The following is a 22586-nucleotide window of genomic DNA, read 5'->3' as shown; positions in this document are numbered from 1 at the left end:
GGAGGATGCTGGGAGGAGCACTGACATGTCCTGACATTCAAGGTGGGAAACATTCAGTCATTAACTGAGGAAATTAGTGTTAATAGGATCGAGGCATTCAGTCTAGGAGGATGAAAGCATAGGAAAAGCATAGAAAACCAATGGGCTATTCATTTTTTTTTAATAATAATAGCTCTTTTGCTAAACATTTTAACTTTTACATTAACATTTACATTTTAACATTTATATCATACATCAGTTGTTGTGTTAATCATGCATATATAATAACAAAATAAGATCTGCAAAAACAAAGAGAATAATTGCAAATAGGTATATGTATATAAGGATTAACATATATACTGTTCTGAAATAGGAATATATGTTGAAATAGTGATCAATGAACATATACAGTGGCATTTTTTTTTTTATGTAATACTTTTAAAATATAAATTCTCTACTTTAATACATTTTACTCAAATTTAATTTGTGTGTAAATCCTGATGCTTTATTCATCATGATTTGAGAATGAAAGGTCATGCTGCAATCTGAACAAAAAGTCACATGACCACACACATTTTCTTATTTAGTTAATGAATATTTAATGATAATTAAATAGTACAGAAATTGCATTTTTCTCAATATTTATAGCATAACATTTGTTTTTCAGGTTTTAAGCATTTTAGATTTTAATGTTCTTATTTTCAAACCTTTAGACTTCACTGTATATGTACACATATGTTCTAGCAGTAAGCAGTAGCCATTCTAATTTCTTATACCCAGCATGCTTCTGCTTCTCTCACTAATAAAACAAATTATAACAAATACAGCTAACTTTGCATAATAACTTATTTAACAAATTAAATAACTTTTTTTTTTTTTTTTTTTTTTTATGGGCGGTAGCTAACGCTTAAAGTTTGGCAGATTCATGCTGGTTTAGAAATATCATCCATCCCTTTATTTTAAGAAAGTGGACTCATGTTATTGTCTCTTAAAGTCACAATAACATATTCTACAAACAAACTACGATCAAGAGCGCTTTTATAATCTTACCCGGTTTCCTTTTAATCCTGGTGGTCCTACTAAACCCTGAATGAATAGGGAGAGAAGTTACTGATGGTCCATTTTCATTTCAGTGCACTTATATTGAAACATTACAGTATTTGAAATGTTAAAGTGTGCTCTGGTACAGCACTTACAGGGATGCCTTGAGGCCCAATTGGTCCAGCTACTCCCATATCACCCTTTTCCCCCTGTAAAGTAAAAAAGACATTATAGTGGCTTTATACTGAAACTATATTACACTGGACTCCTCACAAAATCAGTGAATGTTTTATTTTAACTAGCTGACAACAGGCCTGCATGTGCATTAAACATCTAATAATTCAACGACTGACCAAATTTTTTATCACCTAAGCGATGTTGTAATCAGTGTTGGGGGTAACGCATTACAAGTAACAAGTAGATTACTTTTTTCAACTAGTAATACATTGCTTTTCAGTTATAATTAAATATTCGAGTTACTTTTTCAAATAGGTAATGCAAATGTTTTCCCATTTATTAACTCACACCTCTTCCTTTAGGCTCTTCCTTCAGGCTGAGGATTATTCAATTCACTTTTGGTGAGAAAGGGCTTTTACAGCTGCCAAAAATATAACATTTATTTTTTATTTTTTTGCTATTAAAGCCCAGCTGACAAAAAATAACACAAATGTAACATTATGCATTGCTTTCCATAATTAGTGCAATTAGTTACCTTTCGAAGGAGTAACGCGATATTGTAATGCATTACTTTTAAAAGCAACTTTCCCCAACACTAAATGTAATTATTTGTGATTCAAAGTAAACTTCATTTACTAGAAACCCCCATTTCTGAAGCCTCATGCATTTGTTTCTAAATTGTTTTTACAGCACTAACCATTTCTCCTTTTGGTCCTGCAGGCCCAGGCACTCCAGCTGGTCCTATCAGACCCTTTGAACAAAGAAAACGACAAGCGTGAGCTTCAACAGAGGGCACGGCGGTGGGTTAAGAGTTTAGAGAGGGAGAGAAACTAATCAGTGTTGAGCACCAATAGATCAACAAACTTTTCTGAGCCGACTAAGAGCAATTTAAACTCCTTATATATGTTTAAAAAGAGCTATCCGAGGACCAATCTGCAGAGGAATTCCACAAAACTCCAAAGTTTGTTGATCTAAGTGGAAATAAACAGACACACAAGTAAATACAACAGCGAATCCATCGTCCATTTTCCTCCCATGACTTGGAGAGGATTCAACAGAAGGGCTGTTAGACATCTTGCTTTTTCAGGAGTCTTGCTTCTCAGCCATTTGTACAGTTGTATGCCATGAAATCATTGTTCATGCAGCCGCATCCCATCATGCTCTCTCCTGGTAAGGCATTGCAAGATCAAAGCTTGTCATGGAATGAAATAAAGCTCTGAAGCTTGGAGGGAATTAAGCCTTCGAAAGGTCAGAGGTCAAGCATGTCTGAATATTTTTTTTACAAAGGTATAGAGGGCTGCGACGGCATGAAATGCAAAGGATTATTCACTTTGGTCAAGCACGATGTGCATACTTTTCAAAGAAGGAGAAATTGCATTTCAGAGAGAGGGAGAGAGAAATGTTTATAAGTGTTTGGCCATGCTCCCTTTCAGTCACCCGCGTGTTGACAGGTTGAGAAATCAACCGAGTGTGGTACCTCTAGAAACAGCAAGAGGCAACAGCCAAACAGGCTTAGGGACAAAGTCAAATCAAAGTCATACTCATGCCGATGCGACCTCAGTAGAGATCTAAACAAGGCCTTGAACATTAGACAACACAGAAACGACACAAAACACAGAAGCAAGCAAGCAACAGCTCAAGCGGAAGCAGACAGACAGAAAGAGAGAAGCAGGCGGAGGGGGATACGAGAGATTGATGGATGGAAATAGAGGGGTGGATGATGGGAACGTGTCTTGCGCCACTCACCACTGGACCAGGCCTGCCGTCTAAACCATGAGCCCCCTGGACAGTGTGTAAAGAGTTACAGAGCGAGAGGAGAGGAAGGGAGGAGGGGAGAAGTGTGGGGGGAGGTGAGTGAAGCAGTGACTCGTGTGCCACATAAACACAACACTAGTTTTGATGGAGGGGTGACGTGTTGAAGATGATTTGTGAGAGACAAGCAGTAACTCCTTAGAACATGACTTTAGCATCTTATCGTGTAACAGCTAGTAATCAGGACTTAAAGTGGTCTATTCAGTTGTATAGATAATGATAAAATAACAACAGATGGCATATAAATTCCAGAAGAGATGCAAAAACTAAAAATAATACTTGTAAATAGTTGTTCGGTTCCAAAACCTAGTGAGCTACATTGCTGTCGGCTGCCATCTAAGGCAGCATGCAAACTGAAACACAACCTCTTAAGTGACTGAACTGGAACACTATACATAGGAAGCGACTTTGCGTGCCACACAAATAGGCTAGCTCTCATCACGAGAAGTGACAGGAGACTTGATTTAGCATGCCGCTATCTTAAATTTGATGATAGCATGTTGCTAAGCTAACAAAACAAACAGCTTTTGTGCTAGAAATGAACATACAATGACTTAAAATTATGTCAGCTCACTAGGTTTTGGAAAAAGTAACGTTACCCATGCACGCTGCATTCTCTTAAGAAGCATTTTAATCTTGTTTTCAGTAAAAATCAATAAACAATTTTTATTTTACTTCAAATTTACTTTTAATTGCATAATGCACTATTTTTTCATATTTTACTACATTTCAAAACTGTTTTTGCTTTAAACATATATGTACCACAATGTTGTGAGGTTTATGTTTAAAATACTTTTTTATTCACTTTCTTTTATTCTGAAAATCAAGACAAAAAATGCTGATTAAGAAAACTTTCTTGATATCTCAATTTCTATATCTCAGATTCAAAACAAAAGTCAAGGAGTTACTGTGCCATTGATGATATGACTAGAATAAGTTAATCAATGACTTTGACACCATAGATATACACTAGACATGAAGTCAGGAACAGACCCCTGAAATTCATAGTAACAAAACCTATAGCATGCTATTTACAGTGCAGAGAGAAAACATTTTAAAAACAACCACATACAGAATTTTGTAATGATAATATGAACATCAGTCACAGTTATCTGAAACCATCAGGAACTTGTTGGTGATCTATTAAAATGTGTGTAAAACAATGTGACAGGATTATTACATGATAACACTTGTATATATGATGTGGATATTCACTGATTCATGCAATGTGACGGCAATTAGCCATGAACCATGACGCCTAGATACAAAGACAAATGAAATCGCAGCACATTGATATTTGCATTAAATGGGGGGGGGGGGTGCTAAAGCACAAACCTTACACAAAACATGCTTTTCCACTAACGCTGCACTCAGGAAAGACAAAAACACCTTGATTCAGTTGACAAGATTACATGAAAACTATCAAATTAATTATGCACTGCTATCTTAGGTATGACGTACTCAGTTAATTTATCATAATGAGTGATTTAAAAGACCGGACAGCTTTTTATCTTACATTGTACTGACTATAAATGCAATGCATGTTTATCAAGTATCAAAAACTTGATTATAAGAATCAGAAATGTGCTTACAGGGAGTCCAAGATGGCCCCTGTCTCCTTTCTCTCCTTTCTGTCCAGGTGATCCCTTCTCTCCTCTCAGGCCTATTCCTGGCTCTCCCTAAAAAAGAACATATGAGATTTAATGCTTTTTATATATGATTTTTAGCATATGGCAGAAGACAAATAACACTTCCTTTTACATTAGGTTGGAATACTTACCTTTGGTCCTGACAAACCTGGAGGTCCCTGATAAGCAAAAATGAACAAATATTAGAAATCAGAATAATTTTGAAACGTTTAAAATTAATTTCTTGTAATAAATGCACCATCAAATGGGAAAAAAATACACTGATGCTTCACAGATATGCATGTAATATGTCTGCTGTTATCATAAGCTTTTATGAAGTAGACATTGTCCTCACCAATGGCCCAACTGGCCCTGCAGGTCCTGGAGGTCCAGCAGGCCCATAGACCTGAGAGAGATCAGAAAAGGGAGTTACCATTATGACATTTCATTCAATATATTTCCTATAAACATTGGGGCTCTATTATCTATAAAAGCCTCTGCAATCCACAGCTAAATAGTGTGGAACATACCAGTTCTGCTTTATCTCCTTTCTCCCCAGGTTCACCTTTCTGACCCTGAAGACATTATGAAAAAGGAATACTGAATTCTACCATTCATTTAAAAGAATTCAAACTGGCATGACGAAATAAACTGCATCCCTAAGTCATGCCATGTCTTTTCAACAATGACAACAATCTGTTTGCTTGAGGGGCACCATTGCGTACCATTAGGCCTGGCAATCCAATATGGCCAGGGGGGCCTGAAACCCCCTTTTCTCCAGTAGGGCCATCTAAACCCTACAGGATGAGGAAAGAATAAGGAAATAGACATTAAAATTGGCAGAAAAATCAATTGTGGGGGCTGGGTTGATGAACATGACTTGACAGCCTTGTAAACAAATCTCACAACCAAGACGCCTTTGAATTCATAGCATCCAACATGTACAGTATAGGTTATGATTAGTAAACTGTAGGCTTCCAAGACGCAATGCTGCCCATCCACCACAAATGCTTTTAAAATTCATCAAAGCACTCGGCATGATCCTATTCGCTCAAATAACAAGGCCAACATTTACATGCAACTCATTTTCTGATTAAGGTCTACAGTATATTCTGGTTAAGCATTTAATCTGAAAAAGTTGTTTACATGTTCCACAGTTATTGAAATATGCTCTTTTAACCCAAAAAAAGGCAAATACAAATGCATTGTCCTCTGGAAATACTGGCCTTTTTTATTCAGTTACAGTCAACATTCCAAACGAGGGTTACATTAATCCAAACTTTTCCTTACATATACCAAATATATCATTCATTTCTAGAAACTGAAATATTGGCCTAATTTGGTTAACTTGGCTGTTAGGTTAATGTATTTACGATACTTTACGATATTTATGATATTTTGATATAAGAATATTCTTTCATGCAAGTGGCAAAGGACACAAGACCTTTTGGGGTTATTTAACAGTTCAGGTGTAGTTAGAAAGGGTATATATGATGGGAATGCTGGGTATAGTCACTTACAGGTGATCCCGAGGGGCCCATGTCTCCCTTATCTCCTTTTGGCCCAGGCAAACCTATGACTCCTCCTTCTCCCCGTGGACCCTCTGGTCCAGGAGGGCCGATGGGTCCCTGTTCTCCTGACTTTCCTCTTGGACCCTAAGAAGCAAACAGGTACAATCACTCAGCATAATTAAGTTTCAAGAGTTGTGTAAATGCATCCACCAGTGGACTAATGGCAGATTAGTGGCTAAAACCTATTTCATTTATACTAAATGTTCATTATTATTTACCTTTTCCCCATCAAGACCAGGGGGACCTGGAAGTCCAACATCACCCTGAGAAAAAAAAAAAGAAAAAGTTATGTTTAATGCAAAAGGGCAAGGTAGCATGATGGTAGCATTCATGCTGCTGAAACTTCCTCAGATCTCACCAGAATTGTATATGAATATGATCTAAATTCTCCTAAAGTTATACACTAAGGATAGAAAGGGTAAGAATGAGAGAAGTTGGTTAGCTACCTTCAAACCGGGGGTCCCAGGAAGCCCTGGGGGCCCAGGCAGACCAGGAGGGCCCTAAAATAAAAACAATATATACTTAAATATCTAGTATTTGTCTATACATCTATTTATGTGCTCAAATACGCAAACAATATCAAGTTATCCAGTTTCACAATAAATACTTTGGTAACACTTTAGTATAGGGTCCAATTCACACTAATAACTAGTCGCATATCAGCATGCATATTATTAACATATTCGCTGTTTATTAGTGCTTATAAAGTACATATAATGCATGACATCCATAATCCTACCCAATACCCTAAACTTAACAACTACCTTATAAACTATTAATAAGCAGCAAATTAGGAGTTAATTAAGGCAAAAGTCATAGTTAATGGTTAGTTAATAGTGAGAATTGGACCTTGAAATAAAGTGTGACCAATACTTTTTTCCCAACAAAGAATGACACTTACCATTAAATGCAGATTGCGTATATCCTGAAAAATAAAATAAAATGAGTGCCTTCACATAATACTAATGAATCTGTTGAATCTATGATATGAGGCTGAGAAGTGAATATGCACTCTAACGAAATCATAATCAAAGTAAAGACATTTATATACATCAGAAATAAAGACCTACATTTTCATTGTTGTTGATTAAAGATTTTCCTGGCTCTCCAGTTGGACCTGGTAAACCCTGTTGAGCAATGGGGAAACAAGCAATATTATATCATTATTTCTGATATCAGCCGTTCACATAACATTCAAATCTGGACTTGTTTGCGTTATTTTTTCTGTCAGTGACACATGGCCTCTACTCACTCTTGGTCCAGGTGGGCCTTCGTGGCCAGGGTCACCCTACAAGTCAAGAACATTAATTGTGTTATTTTTTCCCCCAAGGACATATTTAAAATATAATAGTTGTACAAAATGTCAATGGCTCACCTTTATGCCTTGATCACCTTTGTCACCCTATGAAAAGACATGCAACCATGAGGTTATTTTGTCAGACAATGCATGTAACACCACATCAAGAAAGAAATTCAGCAGTGGGTATAAGGTGGAGACTGAGGGTCAGGTACCTTGGGTCCAGCTTGTCCAGGCTGTCCCGGGGCACCTGGTTCTCCTTTGATGCCAGCTCCTTCAGCACTAGGCTCGCCTTTTTCTCCCTAGCAATAAATTACAATATAGGAGTTGACATTCAAAGATGCATCTCTATATACCAAGGGCATATTACACATTCTAGTGTGCTCATCTTGTTCCCATTAGCTTTTGAAGCATTACAGTTGGTGTCTTTAATTCACCACAGATGCGGTGCTTAAACACAGGGAGTGAGAATAAAGGTGTGGTCACTGAAACACAACAAATATGGGCCGCAGAATATGATGTCACCTTCTAGGGCTTGTGTTGTGCAGAAACACTAATTGAATCATAACAATTAACACATTAAAAATGTTAAAACACACTGTCTTCTTCCATTTGCCTGCAGCACTGCAAGCCATGCAGATTTAATGCTCGCTTGCATGTGCATATGAAAATAAATCAAACACAAAGTCTAGTGAAACCGCAATGTAGTAAGTCCACGTTGTTAAGTTTCAGACGAAATAATATCTGAAAATGACATTAAACAGATACATTTTGACACAGACAGAATTTGAGCGCAGACATTCAGGTCACCACTTCATAGAAGTCTTTTAGACATGCATGTGCAATTAAAGTCAAATCAATGCAATTTACTGAAAAAATAAATCACTCTTATTTCTATTCAGCCTCTTTTCATTCTTAACCCTTTCCTTTTTCTGTGGAACACTAAAGGTGATTTAAAAACTATTACTATTAGATAAAACTATTAGATATACCATTAGATAGAAAGTTTAAATAAGAAATGTTGCCTTAGGAAAAACATAAAACAAAACAAAAAAAAATTATAAATAAAAAATTAAGAAGAATACATTTACACTACACTGAAATATATTTAAATAATAATAAAATAAAAAAGCAAACTTACTAAAACAAATTTAAATTTAATATCAATAAATAATATCATATAAAAAAAAAATACTAAAATAACACTTGGTGCATGATTTGTATGGACCACTTTTATGGCGCTTTATTTTCTGATTTTGATGCTTGAATATATCATTACATTTTAAAGAATTGGCAAACATCATTCAAAATGTAATCTCTGTGTTGCACAGAAGAAAGCCATACATGTTTGAAATAACAAACGGTGAGTTAAATTCAACCTTAATATTCAACATCACGTCTAAAAAAAACTTCCTGATGGTTTAAGCCCAGAATCAGAACAAGCACTTATGCGAGAAACAGCCACAGCACACATTTGGGTGTACCTTGTAGCCCCGTTTTCCAGGGATACCAGAAACACCTGCCTGTCCCTTCATAGCAACAGAAAAATCTCCGTTACTTTAAGAATGATCAGCAAAATACAACCACACCAAACCAGGCCTTTACCTTTCGTCCAGGGACACCTGGGAAACCAGGCTCTCCCTGAAGGTTGCAAGACATCAACATTAGGAAAACAAGAAGAGAGAAAAGAAAAACTGTGAGAATAGACCTAAACACGTCCTCAAACCCTGACCTTTGAAAATCAACAAAGGAATCAGCATCTTATATTTGGGCTGAAAAAGTCATTCGTGATTTCAAGACAATCAGACAAAAACATCGATCGGAAATCCCCAAGGGTCTATCAGATGTCATAATTTCTATTGAAGTGATTAGACGGCACGCGCTGGTATCAATATTAAGATTGGTATGTCGAAGTTTTTACTCTCCAGACATGCAAATAGCTGATCACTAGCAGTGCCTCAATGAGCCGGCCCACAGTTGGATTGTTATTAATAGTAAAGAGCACATGACCACTATTTAATTCATGTCTGTTATCTCAGACTAATGAGCAGACATGAAGGCAGTGATCTACAGACACAGCTGTGGCTGCATGTGGACACTCGACCCATCGAGGTCGAGGGTGGCTGGGGTCTGACTGCTAGTGCACCATCCGTCTTTCTCCTGCCATCTCATTCCTCAAGTCTCAGACGCCACTTTACAGTGTCAGAGGGTGAGACGCTTATATGTGAGGTGCCTGTATAATGAGCAATCAATCACGCTCTGGTGTGAAAGCAGTTGTACATACAACAATAACAGAAAAGACCGAGTGTTTTAGCAACGGAATGCTTCTGGAACAGCATGCAGGGTTCTGGGAAAAAAGGATAGTTCATTATAAATAAATGGGGATGGATAGAGGCTGCAGTAGAAGTGAACTACCTTCACTCCTTGTTTCCCAGGCATTCCAGGCATCCCTAGCTCACCCTGCAAAATCAGCATTAATTACTCATCTTTTCGATGCTTAAACGGTCACATTCACAGGCCAAAACCAAAGATCGCACTCATAACGCAAGCAAAACACCACTGAAAGACTTTCACTTCAGCAGATTGTTAGACATGATGACAAACAAGTATTTCCCAGCACATCTGCTCACCACTGGACTGTAAGTTGAGCTTTCGATGCTAGATTCTTAAAGATACAGTTCCCCCGACAAAAAATCCTCAGGTCGTTTTTAAAAGCTATTTAAAAGCTTGTTGAACACCAAAGAAGATATTTTGAAGAAAGTTGGTAATCAAACAGTTTTGGTTTCCATTGACTTCCAGTGTATAAAAATTGTGGATCTAATCATTGGAATTCATCAATTACAAATAAAATATTAACTTCTAATGCAATTCTAATGTACGAAATGGCTGCAAGCTAAGCATAGCAATTCCACCGGAGGAAAGAGAATATCATTTAGCTTCAGTGAGAATAAGTACTATAGCGCAATATTAACTTAACACATCACTTTACATAGAAATAAGCATTTTAACTGATATTTATAGCCTAGCAAAGCAACGATCAACCAGCTTCGCTAGAAAACCATCACTAGGCTAGCAGCAAACCACATCTAATCAGCTTTTAGCAGTATGGAAACTCTCTTTAGTTGGGTTATCAAACACACAAACAAACAGGTATATTAGCCAGCACTCAATCACTACATTACATGGTAGTGCCACAAGAGAAGCGTTTTCACAACATGTCCAGAAAGCCTCTACAGAAAACAACGCATGCCATTTGGAGACTGGTGGCCAGACAGCAGGCAGTTGAGGGCAGAGGTCAAAGATGGCATGAAGACTCCAGTGAGTCTGAGCAGGGGGCAGGTGGCAGAGCCTCGCGTGGCATAACCCGCTTTGACAGGTGCAGTGGTCAGACCTTGGAGAGAGCTGCAGGTTATCAAGAGAGCCAGACGCCATATGCATATGTGTGTGGTTTGAGAGGGTATTAATGATCCAAGGCACTCCAGTGTGCTTCTGGGCCTGAGACAAGGCTGCTTGTCATACTCAGCTGCCTTCATAAACTCTGTCCAATCAGGCACCAGAACAGACGGCAGGCTTTGGACAAGGCAGAGAGTCGTATGTGAGTTTATTCGTGTTCCCAGTAGATGAAAGAGCCCGACTTCATGTTACCGTCCCGTTAAGGGAATGGCACGATGCAATGATTGTTGATCACTTTAATCATGAAAGAGAGACTTCTCGGACACATGCTGAAAACAGGAAGCCTCTTTGATCTTCTTCATTTCCAATCAACTCACACCATTCCGTTATAGGCCCCTCTGCCCATCATCATGTCTCCTTCAACTCCATCCGCTTCTATTTTAGAGCAAACAGCGCTTGGTGAGGCAGAGGCTATAGTTGTGGACTGACAGGGGCTGCAAGTGATTTATGGGAGTGCTAATCTTCAGGCTAAAAATGATGAGGACGGAGCCTTTGGAGTTGAGGGGAACTCTGGGAGGGTGAAGAGAACCGTCATCAGCACTGAGGAGAAGTGGCTGCGTACTTTGCTGACAAACTTGATTCTTTCAGGACAGTTCGTAATAAGTAATGACTTACTTTGGCTCCTATGAAATACGAGAGCAAGGTATACATGCTAGGCCCGAGGTATAAAGAGAAAACCTAATAAGTTCCATTTATTTACATCAACATGCATCACATACTGCACAAAGGGTCCTTGTTTGAAGAGAAAAACAACTAAAGTATACAAACATTTTTGTTCTGAGTCTTAAAGAGGCAGTGTATCATTTTTTAGCAGCTTAAAGAGTAATGGCAACCCATTTTACTTAACATTCTGACAAAATTCATAAAATGCTGGATTAAAAAAGCATAATTAAAAATACATTAGCAACAATAATTTAGTGAAATATTACCGCAAATAACTGTTTTTCATTTTAATGCATCTTAAAGTGTAATTTATCCCTGTGATGCAAAGCTGAATATTCAGCATCATTACTCCAGTCTTCAGTGTCACGTGATCCTTCAGAAATCATTCTAATATGTTGATTTACTTCTCAAGAAACATTTTTTTATTATCAATGTTGAATCCATTGAGTTTGGATACAGTAATACAACTTTTGGGGATTGTTTGATTTATTTAAAACAGCACTTTTTGTAACAATTTAAATGTCTTTGAATGTCTTTAAATGACTTTTAACATTTATTAATTTAATGCATCCTTGCTAAAAAAAAAAGAGAAAAATTATTAATCTCATTGACCTAAATACAGTATTATATTCTCTGACAGCATGCCTTAAGACCGTACTTCAATATTTTTACTTCAAATTAATGTACTTTTAGGATGTGAAAAAAAATAATTTTTTTCGCAGTAATTTATTCTGTTGCGGCCACATGTAGCACATAAAAACTCACTGTAAAATCATTGTAATGCATGGCTTCTCCTGACTTATTGCTTTAATAGCCCTTGGGTTCTCTGTTTTATCAATCCTGGTCTGGAGGGGAGTGTGTAACTGAGAAGTTTTGAGAGCCAGTGTCAAAAGAGAATGAAACAAAGCGGCTCTCATTTGATCTCTGATGTGCTGCACTTTAAATTCATGTCACGCCATCAGCTCTAGTTCCTACTTGACATAAGAGTCTAATGGCAGAGGAATCACATGTGTTACATGAGTGAGTGTCTTTCACTGTGTTTGTGCAAGCTTGATTTTTATTGTAAATGTGTGTTACATTTTTTCCCCCATTGGAGAGAAAGGCAGACAGTCTTTAACAGCCTCACTGAATACAGATGAGGCTCACCCGCTGCTGGCTGCAGGAGTAAAAGGAGTTAATTTAGCGTTTGCTTATCTCCTTTTTATCTCATAAATTTTCACTGGCTTTCACTACACAAAAACCTAATACTGACAAGTAATGACAGAGACAGATGTGACTAAGGGACGACAGCAGTTTCCCCAAAACGTGATGACATTCAGTACATTGTTAAATATTGTGGGTATACAATACCAGTTAAACGTTTGGACCCACTAGACTCAATCTGTTTCTCATAATCTTAAAAATGCATTGTACTGTCCTGTAAACAAAATTATGTCTTTTAATGCATGGATTAGAAAAAAAACAGAGATGGAAAAGTAAGTGTGCATCATACTGCAGAATGTGAACTTCCATTTAAAACGTATCCCATGATGCACCTCATTACCTCATTTGAGCAGAGCTGAAATGTAGACAAAGCTCAAATATTGTCACTAGACTAGAGTTTTGTTTAACGTTATTGATCACTATATAAAATCCATTATTTCATAGTTTTGATGACTTTAATATTATTTCTAAAATGTTAATTGATAACACTAGTAAAAAAAAGAAAAATAATAAATCTATCTTGAGCAGCAAATCAGCATATAAGAATCATTTCTGAAGGATCATGGGACACTGGAGTCATGTGACTGGAGTAATGATGCTTAAAATTCAGCTTTGCATAACAGGAATACATTTCATTTGAATTTATATTAAAACAGAAAACAGTTAATTTAAATTGTAATAATATTTAACATTTTTGACTGTATTTTTATTAACTAATTGGAGCCTTGGAAAGCATACGTGATTTTCAAAATCTTCACAAAATATCTTACTCATCCCACACATTTGAATAATAGTGTATCATGTTATTTACATTCCGATATATTAAAACAAGCAATAGCCCAGTCTTTAAACAAACCGTCCGCAAAAATATTTCTGCATTCAATTAGAGGCATCAATCAAGTTGTATATATTAATGTATAAAAAAAATCCTAAATATAGCACTGCTGCAGATGTGCTTATTCATCTGCCAGCTCCCCAGATGGTATGTCTGATGATGAAAACATTCATATATTTAAACTCAGAACTCTAACGCAGCAACACAAAGCACTGTCATGACAACAACAGACCTAACAATCAAAGAGTATGGCAGCACATGTTTGGCAGAGACAACGGCAGGTAGCAAAAATAAGTGTGCTAAGTCCATCAAGCAGCGTGTAACAGGGGACTCTCCACAAACAGCAGGGTTAGAGGCCTGTAAATCAGACGCACAGGTGCTCAGATGAAGGAAGTAGGGAATGTCTTGAGCTTGCAGCCTGTTTTTCTCTTAGCGTGCAATCCCTCTGCTCTCTCTGCATGACTCCGGGACTGAGTCATATGTCTTTGTGCACATCCTGGTTTCAGTTGCAAAGCATTTGTCCTGCCCTAAGCCCTTGCGAGTCCTTGCTTTGGTAATGTAAGCTGGTGTCTACCAGTGGTGCTGAGTAAATGAGGGTGGATGAGTAATAGGAATGTACATTTTGGACCGACTTAAAGGAACCTTTCACTTGAAAGTGCTTGAAAATGCTGTAATTATTGACTCTTTGTGATGAACGAACCAAATCTTACTGGCCACTGTAGGTCTCAACCTCAAGGCTCTTGCATAGCATAAGTATCAGAACTTTCCTGATCATGCAAAAATATTACGATAGTTATATCTGAGCGTTTTTCGCACACACAAACAAACAAACCAACCAACAAACCAAAGTTAATGCATAACAAACTACATTTCTCAGGCAAAGTACCTTCTCCCCCTTCTCTCCTCTTTGCCCATCCATCCCTGGTTCACCCTACACAAAATGCACAGATGGGGACATCCTCAGCAGAGCAACACACACACACACACCACAAATAACACACAAACTGCTGGAAACCAACCGGAGCACATACGCAGACATGAGACGTGATCCCAAACAAAGTCATGAGACAAGAAAGACTTTTCTTCTGGCACACTCAGAAACAATAAATCGATAAAGATGCTGATCTAGAGTAATCCTCTGATCCTGTAAGCATCAGGACGGTTCACTGTACAGGGTGGTCGAGGGGAAATGAAAACCCATCAAACTCATAGTAAAGGATTTCTGCGAGACAGAGTTCACCTAAGATGTCTGGCCATGGACTCAAGCCTCTGCTTCCTCTCTCGTCTGAACACAGGGTTTATTAAACACCCCATGAAATTGTTTGGCAAGCACAGTTTTCTTTCCTGTTTTCTTGTAGTTTCTACTGAAACAGGTTTGGGCAGGACATACAGTATATATAAAAAAGTCCTTAGCTACAGTACATCACAGCCACAAGAAGATATGCTATTTGTTAGTCAAAGGCAGCTGGTTATAGTATATGTATATATAGTATATGTGATCTATATTATGAATTTTAATTCAATTTAAAGTTTTAATAATTTAAGATAATTATTTTATTTAACACTGTGTGCTTTTGTCTTTTTTCTATTTAGCTAGTTTTATTTCAGTCTTAGCTTTATTAATTTTAGTACTTCAACTTATTTCTTTTATTTGTCAAGTTAACATTTCTAACTTTCATTTAGGAAACAGGTTTTTTTTGGGAGAAGATACAGATGTTAACAATACTGATAACCTCAAAGATATTCTTCTAAAAGATAATTTTGATTTCATAGTCATTTTTTTTCTCTCTTGAGGCATGTTTACATATGACCTGTTAGTCAGTCATTTAATAAAATGCTTGCACCAAAAAAAGTAATCATTTTATTTATTTATTGTTTGTCTGTGCCTGTAGGTTGCTTAACTTCAGTTTAGTTTCTGTAAATGCCCTTTTGGGACTAAAAAGGACGTTTTAAGTTACAGTATATTTTTATAATACATTGACTTATATTTTCTGTAAATTACGAAGAAAACTTGTTTCCTCCTGATATGACCCTTTTAAGAATCACGCCCTGTGTTTCTTCCCAGGCCAGTCCACACAGATGAGTTCATTCAGGCTCTGCTCATCTATCACTGCTGGCTTTACAGGACAACACTCAGCATTAAGCAGTTAGACAGTCTGAATAGCGGTATCCAATAGGGACTATTTGTGCATCAGCAGGTGTAAACTTTACGTGTGTCCCACTTCTGTTTACAGGGCAAATGTCTCCCCAGTGAGAAACAGTGTAAGCACTCCAGCAGATGCATGTCTTTACTAGGAGCAATGCCTTAGATATGTGATACAGTCATAAAGACATAAATCTTCAGATGTTCAGATTTACTCATTACAGAAAACTGCTCCTTCAAGATACAGGTTGGAATCTAACAAAACACACACACAAAAAAATCTATGCCTGATTTTAATAAATCCAGAAAATGATGATCAAAACTGAATGCAAATCTGTGTTTTTCCATAAACAGAATAACAGTAAATGTAAAGGTGAAGTGTGCAATTTATGCATCACCACACACAACTGGCCATTGGCCGATCAAACAGATAGCCCCACCCCCAAACTCATGCTATTGGTTGAGTCAATGTTGCTATGTTGAGCTGGTCAAGATCAAACAAATACATCAATGTTTTGATAGCCCCATAAAGACGGGGCAGTCAACCTACAAACAGGTTACTTACAGATGAAAGCATTTTAACATCAAAAAAAAAAAAAACTTCAAACCATTATTTAAAAAAAAACAGTAAGAACAGCAATAACAAAAACACAATGTGCTCCTTACCTTCATTCCTTCATCTCCTTTAATTCCCTAAAGAGAAACACAACAAACAAAGTGAGCAATATGCTATGAAATGCCAAATGAAAGCTTCTAATAAATCAAAAGGTAATGTTGACATGCTTTTCCTTGGTCAAAAAAAAAAAAAAAAACTAAACAAAAAAAACTAATTTACATCTATCATAGCAACAGGGCAACATTAAAGTCAGCAGAGTTTCAGTTCACACAACATCATTTATCTAAACAACCCATTCAGTCTCCCATTTAGTGGAGAAATTGGTAAAGCAAAAATGTCTGTCCTGTCATATTCAATGCCGCATGGCTTGGCAGCGCTGAGTAAATAGCTAAACATCTATGAAGACAACAGACAGTAATTTTTCAGGAATAAAGCCTCATGGGAGGAAGGCAAAGTCAGCCGTTGATTAATTGTGTTGGTAATGTGCCGAATAACGTGTCTCCTCTGATTTTAACCTTTTAATTGTAAATCCATTGACTTGGCCCTTTGCCTTCCTCACAGATGAATGTAAAGATGTCTCTTTTTTCCGAGCAGAAATGGTCGGCCAGACAGGAGACAACCTCAGTTCACAGGGGACGAACACATTTGAGCCTCCCTCCATAAATCTCCAGTTTTGTGAGCATTCATGAGCGCAGCACCTGTCAGTATCCAGAAGGTGGTGCAGTTGTGCAAAATAACCACTTCTCTGCTTTAGCACAAAGGATTTCACCTGCGCTAATACGAGATTGAATGTAAACGTAACAAACATAATGCTACTTCAGTCTCTCCTATAGAGGAATTTTCCATAAGCTCACTGTATGACATGCTTACTATCAATCTAGCTTTAGCTATTGACTGGGTGCGTGTGTTGGACCTGAACTACGTGGCCGATGGAAGAAAGCTCAAGTTCACAAAGGTAGATTTGGAAGGGAATGGATATGCAGGTTGTTCCAGAGTTCACATGTGTAAAAACGTAACACAAATCCAAGATTGCGAACTATATAGGTTGTATCAAAGCAAGGAAAATTCAATTTCACATGGAAAAGATTACATGTGGTTTTTGTGCCAACATGTATCCCTCACAAAGTGTCAATCATCACACTTGTGACTGCACATAGGCTAAGCTGTTTGACCCACTGTTCTGTTCTGTGCTATTCTGGAAACAAGAGTGGAATGAGGTGGAAAGATTGTTGTGTCAATACTATCATTGCAGAGCAGCTGGACTGCTGTGTGCTTTTCAAGCTAACATTCAATCAAAAGTGACAATAATGCATTTATACGTTTTTTAACAAATCTTCTTTTGAACTTTTTATTCATCAAAGAAAAGAAAAGGAAAAAAAGTATCATTGTTTCCACAGAAATATTGACAAATAATAAAGCAATCGGCATATTAGAATGATTTCTGAAGGATCATGTGACACTAAAGACTGGAGTAATGATTTGCTTTGCCAACACAGCAATAAAGTTTTAATTTAAGAATTAAATTTTTTAAATATATACAAATGAAAACAGATATTTTAAACGGTAACAGTATTTCACACAATTAGTGTTTTTACCGTATTTTTGATCAAATAGATACAGCCTTAGTGAAGATAAGAGACTTCTTTCAAAGGCATTAAAAACTTACTGTAGCGTATTCTATGACTTTCATAGCATTACACTAAGCCCCGTGTACTATCTTAATTCAATCTTGCATTACCTCAGGGGTAATACACTCAATGACTTTAAAGTTAAGCACATTGCTCGGGGGAAGACAGTAAAACCCCAAACAGATGCTGTTATCAGCTTTGAGTAATTCCTCCAGTGCTCCAATGGTATTTAGTCTTGTAACCCAAACAACAAAGGTGCCGCCCCACTGGTTTAATCAAAACTATATGATTTGAGTATCTGATATCACCTACAGACTGTTTCAGATAACACCCTCTTCTGGTGGAGGCCTGATTAAAGACGGAAGCAAGTATGTAACGCATCTGTCCAGTTCCTACATTTTTCATAAACTTCAAGACTTTGACTGACGCAATAACACACTGTAGAAGCTAGTAATCTCTGAATCTGACTCAAAGGGGGCTGTCAATCTGAAGTTACCCTCTGTGTTGGGATTATGTAATGAATTGACCCAGAAGTGACGGGTTACCTGTGGAGCAGGTTAATTATTTAAGCTGCTTAAACCAGTCAAAGGTTACAGATTCCTACCTCTGGGCCTTCAGGACCGCTTGGGCCAACTTCACCACGATCGCCCTGAGAGATAAGGACAAAATCGGTTAGAAAAAAATGGCCATGCAGAAAGAAAAATTTGAGAGTTTGACCTAATCAATTGTATTCTCTCTAATCCACTAATGTTTTGTCTGTACTCTAGCATGACTATAAAGTGATGTGCCAAGTTTCATTTTCCACTTTGAAACTCTTCATCTAGCATGGCGCTTGATGAGCCTCCCGTTCAGAGCTCTGCCCTGCAGCTTAGTGCTTTTCAATCACTCTGTTGAATGATTAATTGATACATCACTCCCTCACAGTTCAGCTTAATTCCTGAAGGTTCCTCTGAGAAGAAGGAATCTGTTTCTAACCGTTTTGTTTATGCACTCAACAGCAGTGCCAAATTTGTAGTCCTTAAGTGTTTGATTTGACGAACGGCCTTTCGGGTAAAACAAACGTCTGCTCACGTACTATGACAAGACACACTCACCTTTTGTCCAGGTACACCGGGTTCGCCCTATAAAAAAAAAAAAAAAAAAAGCACAAACAATCAAAGACCTCTTTGGCTTTTATCAAGAGCTATCCCGTTATAAAACAGGTGATAAGCAGATTGGTATTCTTTTATTAGGAACTTTGCGTCCAAAGGAGAAAGCCTCTAGTTACAGCTGTTATATAGACTGGCAGACGATCTTTATAGAGAGATGAAATGTGCTTCTATAAGGGACTAGTGTTTCTAAATGGAGTACAATTAAATTCCCCAGTCTAAACTCAGTGGCAATTAACACATCAGGGGAAATACGTACTTATCCAACAGCAACACGGATAATCAATTATGGCGTGTCCACCCCTTCGGTACTGGCAGCGACAGAGCAGACCCACCCTGTAGGCTGCTGAACTGTGTGTGAACTTCATGTGAGCCTGTTTATGACTCGCCTGTGGAAAATACTATCATTGCAGAGCAGCTGGACAGCTGTGTGCTTACCTTCAGCCCTGGTAGCATCTACAAATGAAAGAAAAAGAAACACGCTTTCAGTTCAAAGCTTAAACTGTCATTTGGAGCTTTGCAGATTTCTGATTTCATGTCAAATAATATCAAGAATCTTTGTTTAATATACTTTCAGCTTTGAGTTTACATTGTCGTATATGGAACATTACAGACTCCCGAGTTTGTTTTACTTAATCTCGAGCCCCAGTATTAGAAAAGGAAAGATGAAAACGCATGTATTCAAATACTCACTCTTGGGTCTTTTCCAGGTTTTCCAGGTTCTCCGGGTTTACCCTACGCCCAAAATGAGTAGGTAGATTGTTAAAACACATACAAAAAACCAACAACAACAAATGCAAAAGTGCAAATGTTAAAAACAGAAATGCAGGTATGTGCACTGCAGCCATAATCACAGAAAGGGTTATTAAATACATACATACATTTTAATATTTGAGAAAACAAGAGGCCACAATATTATGGCCTGAGACGGTGGCCTGGGAAAATGACTTATACAATTATACAGTGTAATGGTTGTTATTTCGAAAATATTTGACTGCATAATCCAATAAATGAACAATCAGAATTATTTATTCCAAAAACCAGGTAACATATTTGATTATGAACGAGCATTTAAGTTTTGTTTTGTATGAAAACATTTCCTGATGCAGATGATTTTCAGACTTACCGGGGGCCCGCTAGCACCAGTTAGTCCAGGAGTCCCTGGAGGCCCTGGGGGGCCAGGAGGTCCCGGTGGTCCTTGCGCTCCGGGCTCGCCCTGCTGAGAGACAGGAAGTTAACATCTGAGATAAAGAGGTCATTTGGATATAAGGTACAATTCATAACATCAGAGGCAGGGTCCATTCTGATTCAAATCCGTAATTTACAATAATTAGATATGATTATGATTATTATAGTCAAAATCCTTTGTAAATTTATATTTAGAAAATTAAAAAAATACTAATACTTATTTACTGATGAAAGAGTGGATTTGAAGCAGAGAGGAACCCAGACCTGAAGGTTGAGTTGAAAGTCAGGATGAGATGATTGATGTGGTTAATCTAGTTAATAAAGTACCATGCTTGGAAAAAAAATATATATATTTTTTTTATACATTTGGGAAAAAGTTTGTAGAAATTACACATTTACACTTTTGCAAGCCCAATAATATTGCTTGTGGCCCCTTCTTCAGGAAGGTCTGCATCAGTAATTCTCAACTGGTTTTATTTCAAGATCCAATTTAAAATTGGAAATCAAATGGCGACCCAAAATAGTTAGTTATAAAAAACTGAATTTCGATCGTTTTGTTCTCTTGGGAGCCTACAACAACAAAGCTCACTGTGGTCGACACAAACCATGTTTATCCTCATTGTAAGTGAACTCAAATTCCATGTAGTCTAGGTTTTTTTTTTTTTTTTTTTTTGAGGGCTAGTTTGAATTGAATGTCCAGCCTTTGACATGAACAACAAAATATATATTTATTATTTATTTAATGCTTATCCTGCTGACCCACTTTTTTGATCCACCTGTTGAAAACCACCGCTCTATATCAGCCACTCATGGCCAGTTTTAAAACTATCTCGGGTACTTCTCAGCAAGAGGAGACCTTCAGCACAGAAGAAGACTAAACAAAATCATCTACAGGAAAGGGTCCGGTATTTACACAGCAAGAGGGACGTGAAAATAGGAAACAAGTCTGGACTAAACAATATCCTGCTATTCCTGAGAAGAAACCATGAGGAGAGCTGATTATTTAAGATTTCTGCTGTGCAATTATTTTTTTTAAAAGTCTGTTTTCAACATTAAAGAGGCTTAGTTTGCACTCCAAGAACTCAGTCTATTTTCCTTCCATTAACAGCATTCATTTCAAGTCTGCTACTATAGAAAGAAAATTAAGACCTCCTAAATGCTGGCAAGCGTGTACGAGACTGATTAACCACAAACAGCGCAGATACCGTGACAAAGAAAAGCTTTTCTTTAATGCCGTCTCTGTTCAGTAGCAGTCTGAAGCTCATAGAAATCCGGAACACATCCATCAGATTTAGATCCATATTTTATCCATTTATTTCTTGACAGGACTTGTCTAGATTTGATTTATGAGGCCAGATGTAGATCCATTAAATGGAGATATTCCCTGATCTAAATCCAATGCACGGACCCGACCCGACATGAAGACCCAGCCAATCAGCTGCTAGAAGGTCTTTCCCTAACACTGTGGTCTTCGACAGTCTATACCATTGTCTCCAAACATGGTACTCTAAAAAACGACACACCTGTAGAAATAAGATGGAGGACGGGTGCCAACCGTGGTCAACCTGTGCCAGGCACTTTGTAGAGTGGGCAGTGAAGGCCGTGAGCCTTTAAAATAAAGGGGCTAAAGTTGAGGGCTTTGACAAGACTCAACTTTGCTGCTGTTGTTGTGTGGATAGAATCAGATTTTGAAACTTCTGTTTCGTTTTGTTTACATGGCAGGAGTCTTGCTCACTGTTCTTAAGGGATTTGATGAGTAACCGTAGACTGACAAAGGACATAAATGCTTAACGAATGTAGTTTCGTATTAGTTTCGTATCGCAGCTGACTGGACTACAATAAAGAGAGAGAAAACAAAGAACATCACGATGAGTGCAAGATTATGTCATTAAGATTTTTGGACCGTTTGGTTCTATATGAATGCAACATCTAAGAATAAATAAAAAATACTTTACTGTATTTATTAATATTGGTGAAATATACATATATGAATACCTTTTTAGCATGCTGTATAAACTAAAATCAGTTAATATGGGAACACTTTTAATGTGTCCATGTTACAAGTCAAATCCATTATAAGTAATAACAGTAAATTATGCCTAATTACAAGAATCACTAAACCAAACCCTAAATCTACATTAAGTATATGCAGTCAATTAATATTACTCAGTACATATTTGTGTAAATACACTGTAATCAGGCTG

General features: G+C 37.4%; 1 protein-coding gene across 24 annotated transcripts in view; it reads right to left on the bottom strand.

The window, feature by feature from the left end:
- Positions 1-22586, bottom strand: part of col13a1 (collagen, type XIII, alpha 1) — a 94152-nt gene that overhangs the window by 10269 nt on the left and 61297 nt on the right. For 14 of the 24 annotated variants that reach the window (XM_026224422.1, XM_026224418.1, XM_026224423.1 and 11 more), the window contains 27 exons: positions 20321-20413; positions 19888-19929; positions 19633-19650; positions 19141-19167; positions 18651-18695; positions 16469-16495; positions 14546-14590; positions 9921-9965; positions 9111-9146; positions 8990-9034; positions 7721-7807; positions 7584-7610; positions 7461-7496; positions 7279-7335; positions 7110-7133; positions 6655-6708; positions 6427-6471; positions 6158-6292; positions 5363-5434; positions 5168-5212; positions 4993-5043; positions 4790-4816; positions 4602-4688; positions 2944-2979; positions 1895-1948; positions 1176-1229; positions 1030-1065 (listed from right to left, as the gene is read on the bottom strand). In XM_026224422.1, the coding sequence (XP_026080207.1) occupies positions 1030-1065; positions 1176-1229; positions 1895-1948; positions 2944-2979; positions 4602-4688; positions 4790-4816; positions 4993-5043; positions 5168-5212; positions 5363-5434; positions 6158-6292; positions 6427-6471; positions 6655-6708; positions 7110-7133; positions 7279-7335; positions 7461-7496; positions 7584-7610; positions 7721-7807; positions 8990-9034; positions 9111-9146; positions 9921-9965; positions 14546-14590; positions 16469-16495; positions 18651-18695; positions 19141-19167; positions 19633-19650; positions 19888-19929; positions 20321-20413 (1350 nt within the window). The remainder of the gene's footprint in view (positions 1-1029; positions 1066-1175; positions 1230-1894; positions 1949-2943; positions 2980-4601; positions 4689-4789; positions 4817-4992; positions 5044-5167; positions 5213-5362; positions 5435-6157; positions 6293-6426; positions 6472-6654; positions 6709-7109; positions 7134-7278; positions 7336-7460; positions 7497-7583; positions 7611-7720; positions 7808-8989; positions 9035-9110; positions 9147-9920; positions 9966-14545; positions 14591-16468; positions 16496-18650; positions 18696-19140; positions 19168-19632; positions 19651-19887; positions 19930-20320; positions 20414-22586) is intronic. The other 10 variants (XM_026224424.1, XM_026224420.1, XM_026224421.1 and 7 more) reach the window with 6 other exon arrangements.

Source organism: Carassius auratus, chromosome 38 (genome assembly GCF_003368295.1).
Source record: "Carassius auratus strain Wakin chromosome 38, ASM336829v1, whole genome shotgun sequence".
Classification (NCBI taxonomy): Eukaryota; Metazoa; Chordata; class Actinopteri; order Cypriniformes; family Cyprinidae; genus Carassius; species Carassius auratus.
This window is presented reverse-complemented; position numbering and strand designations above follow the sequence as displayed.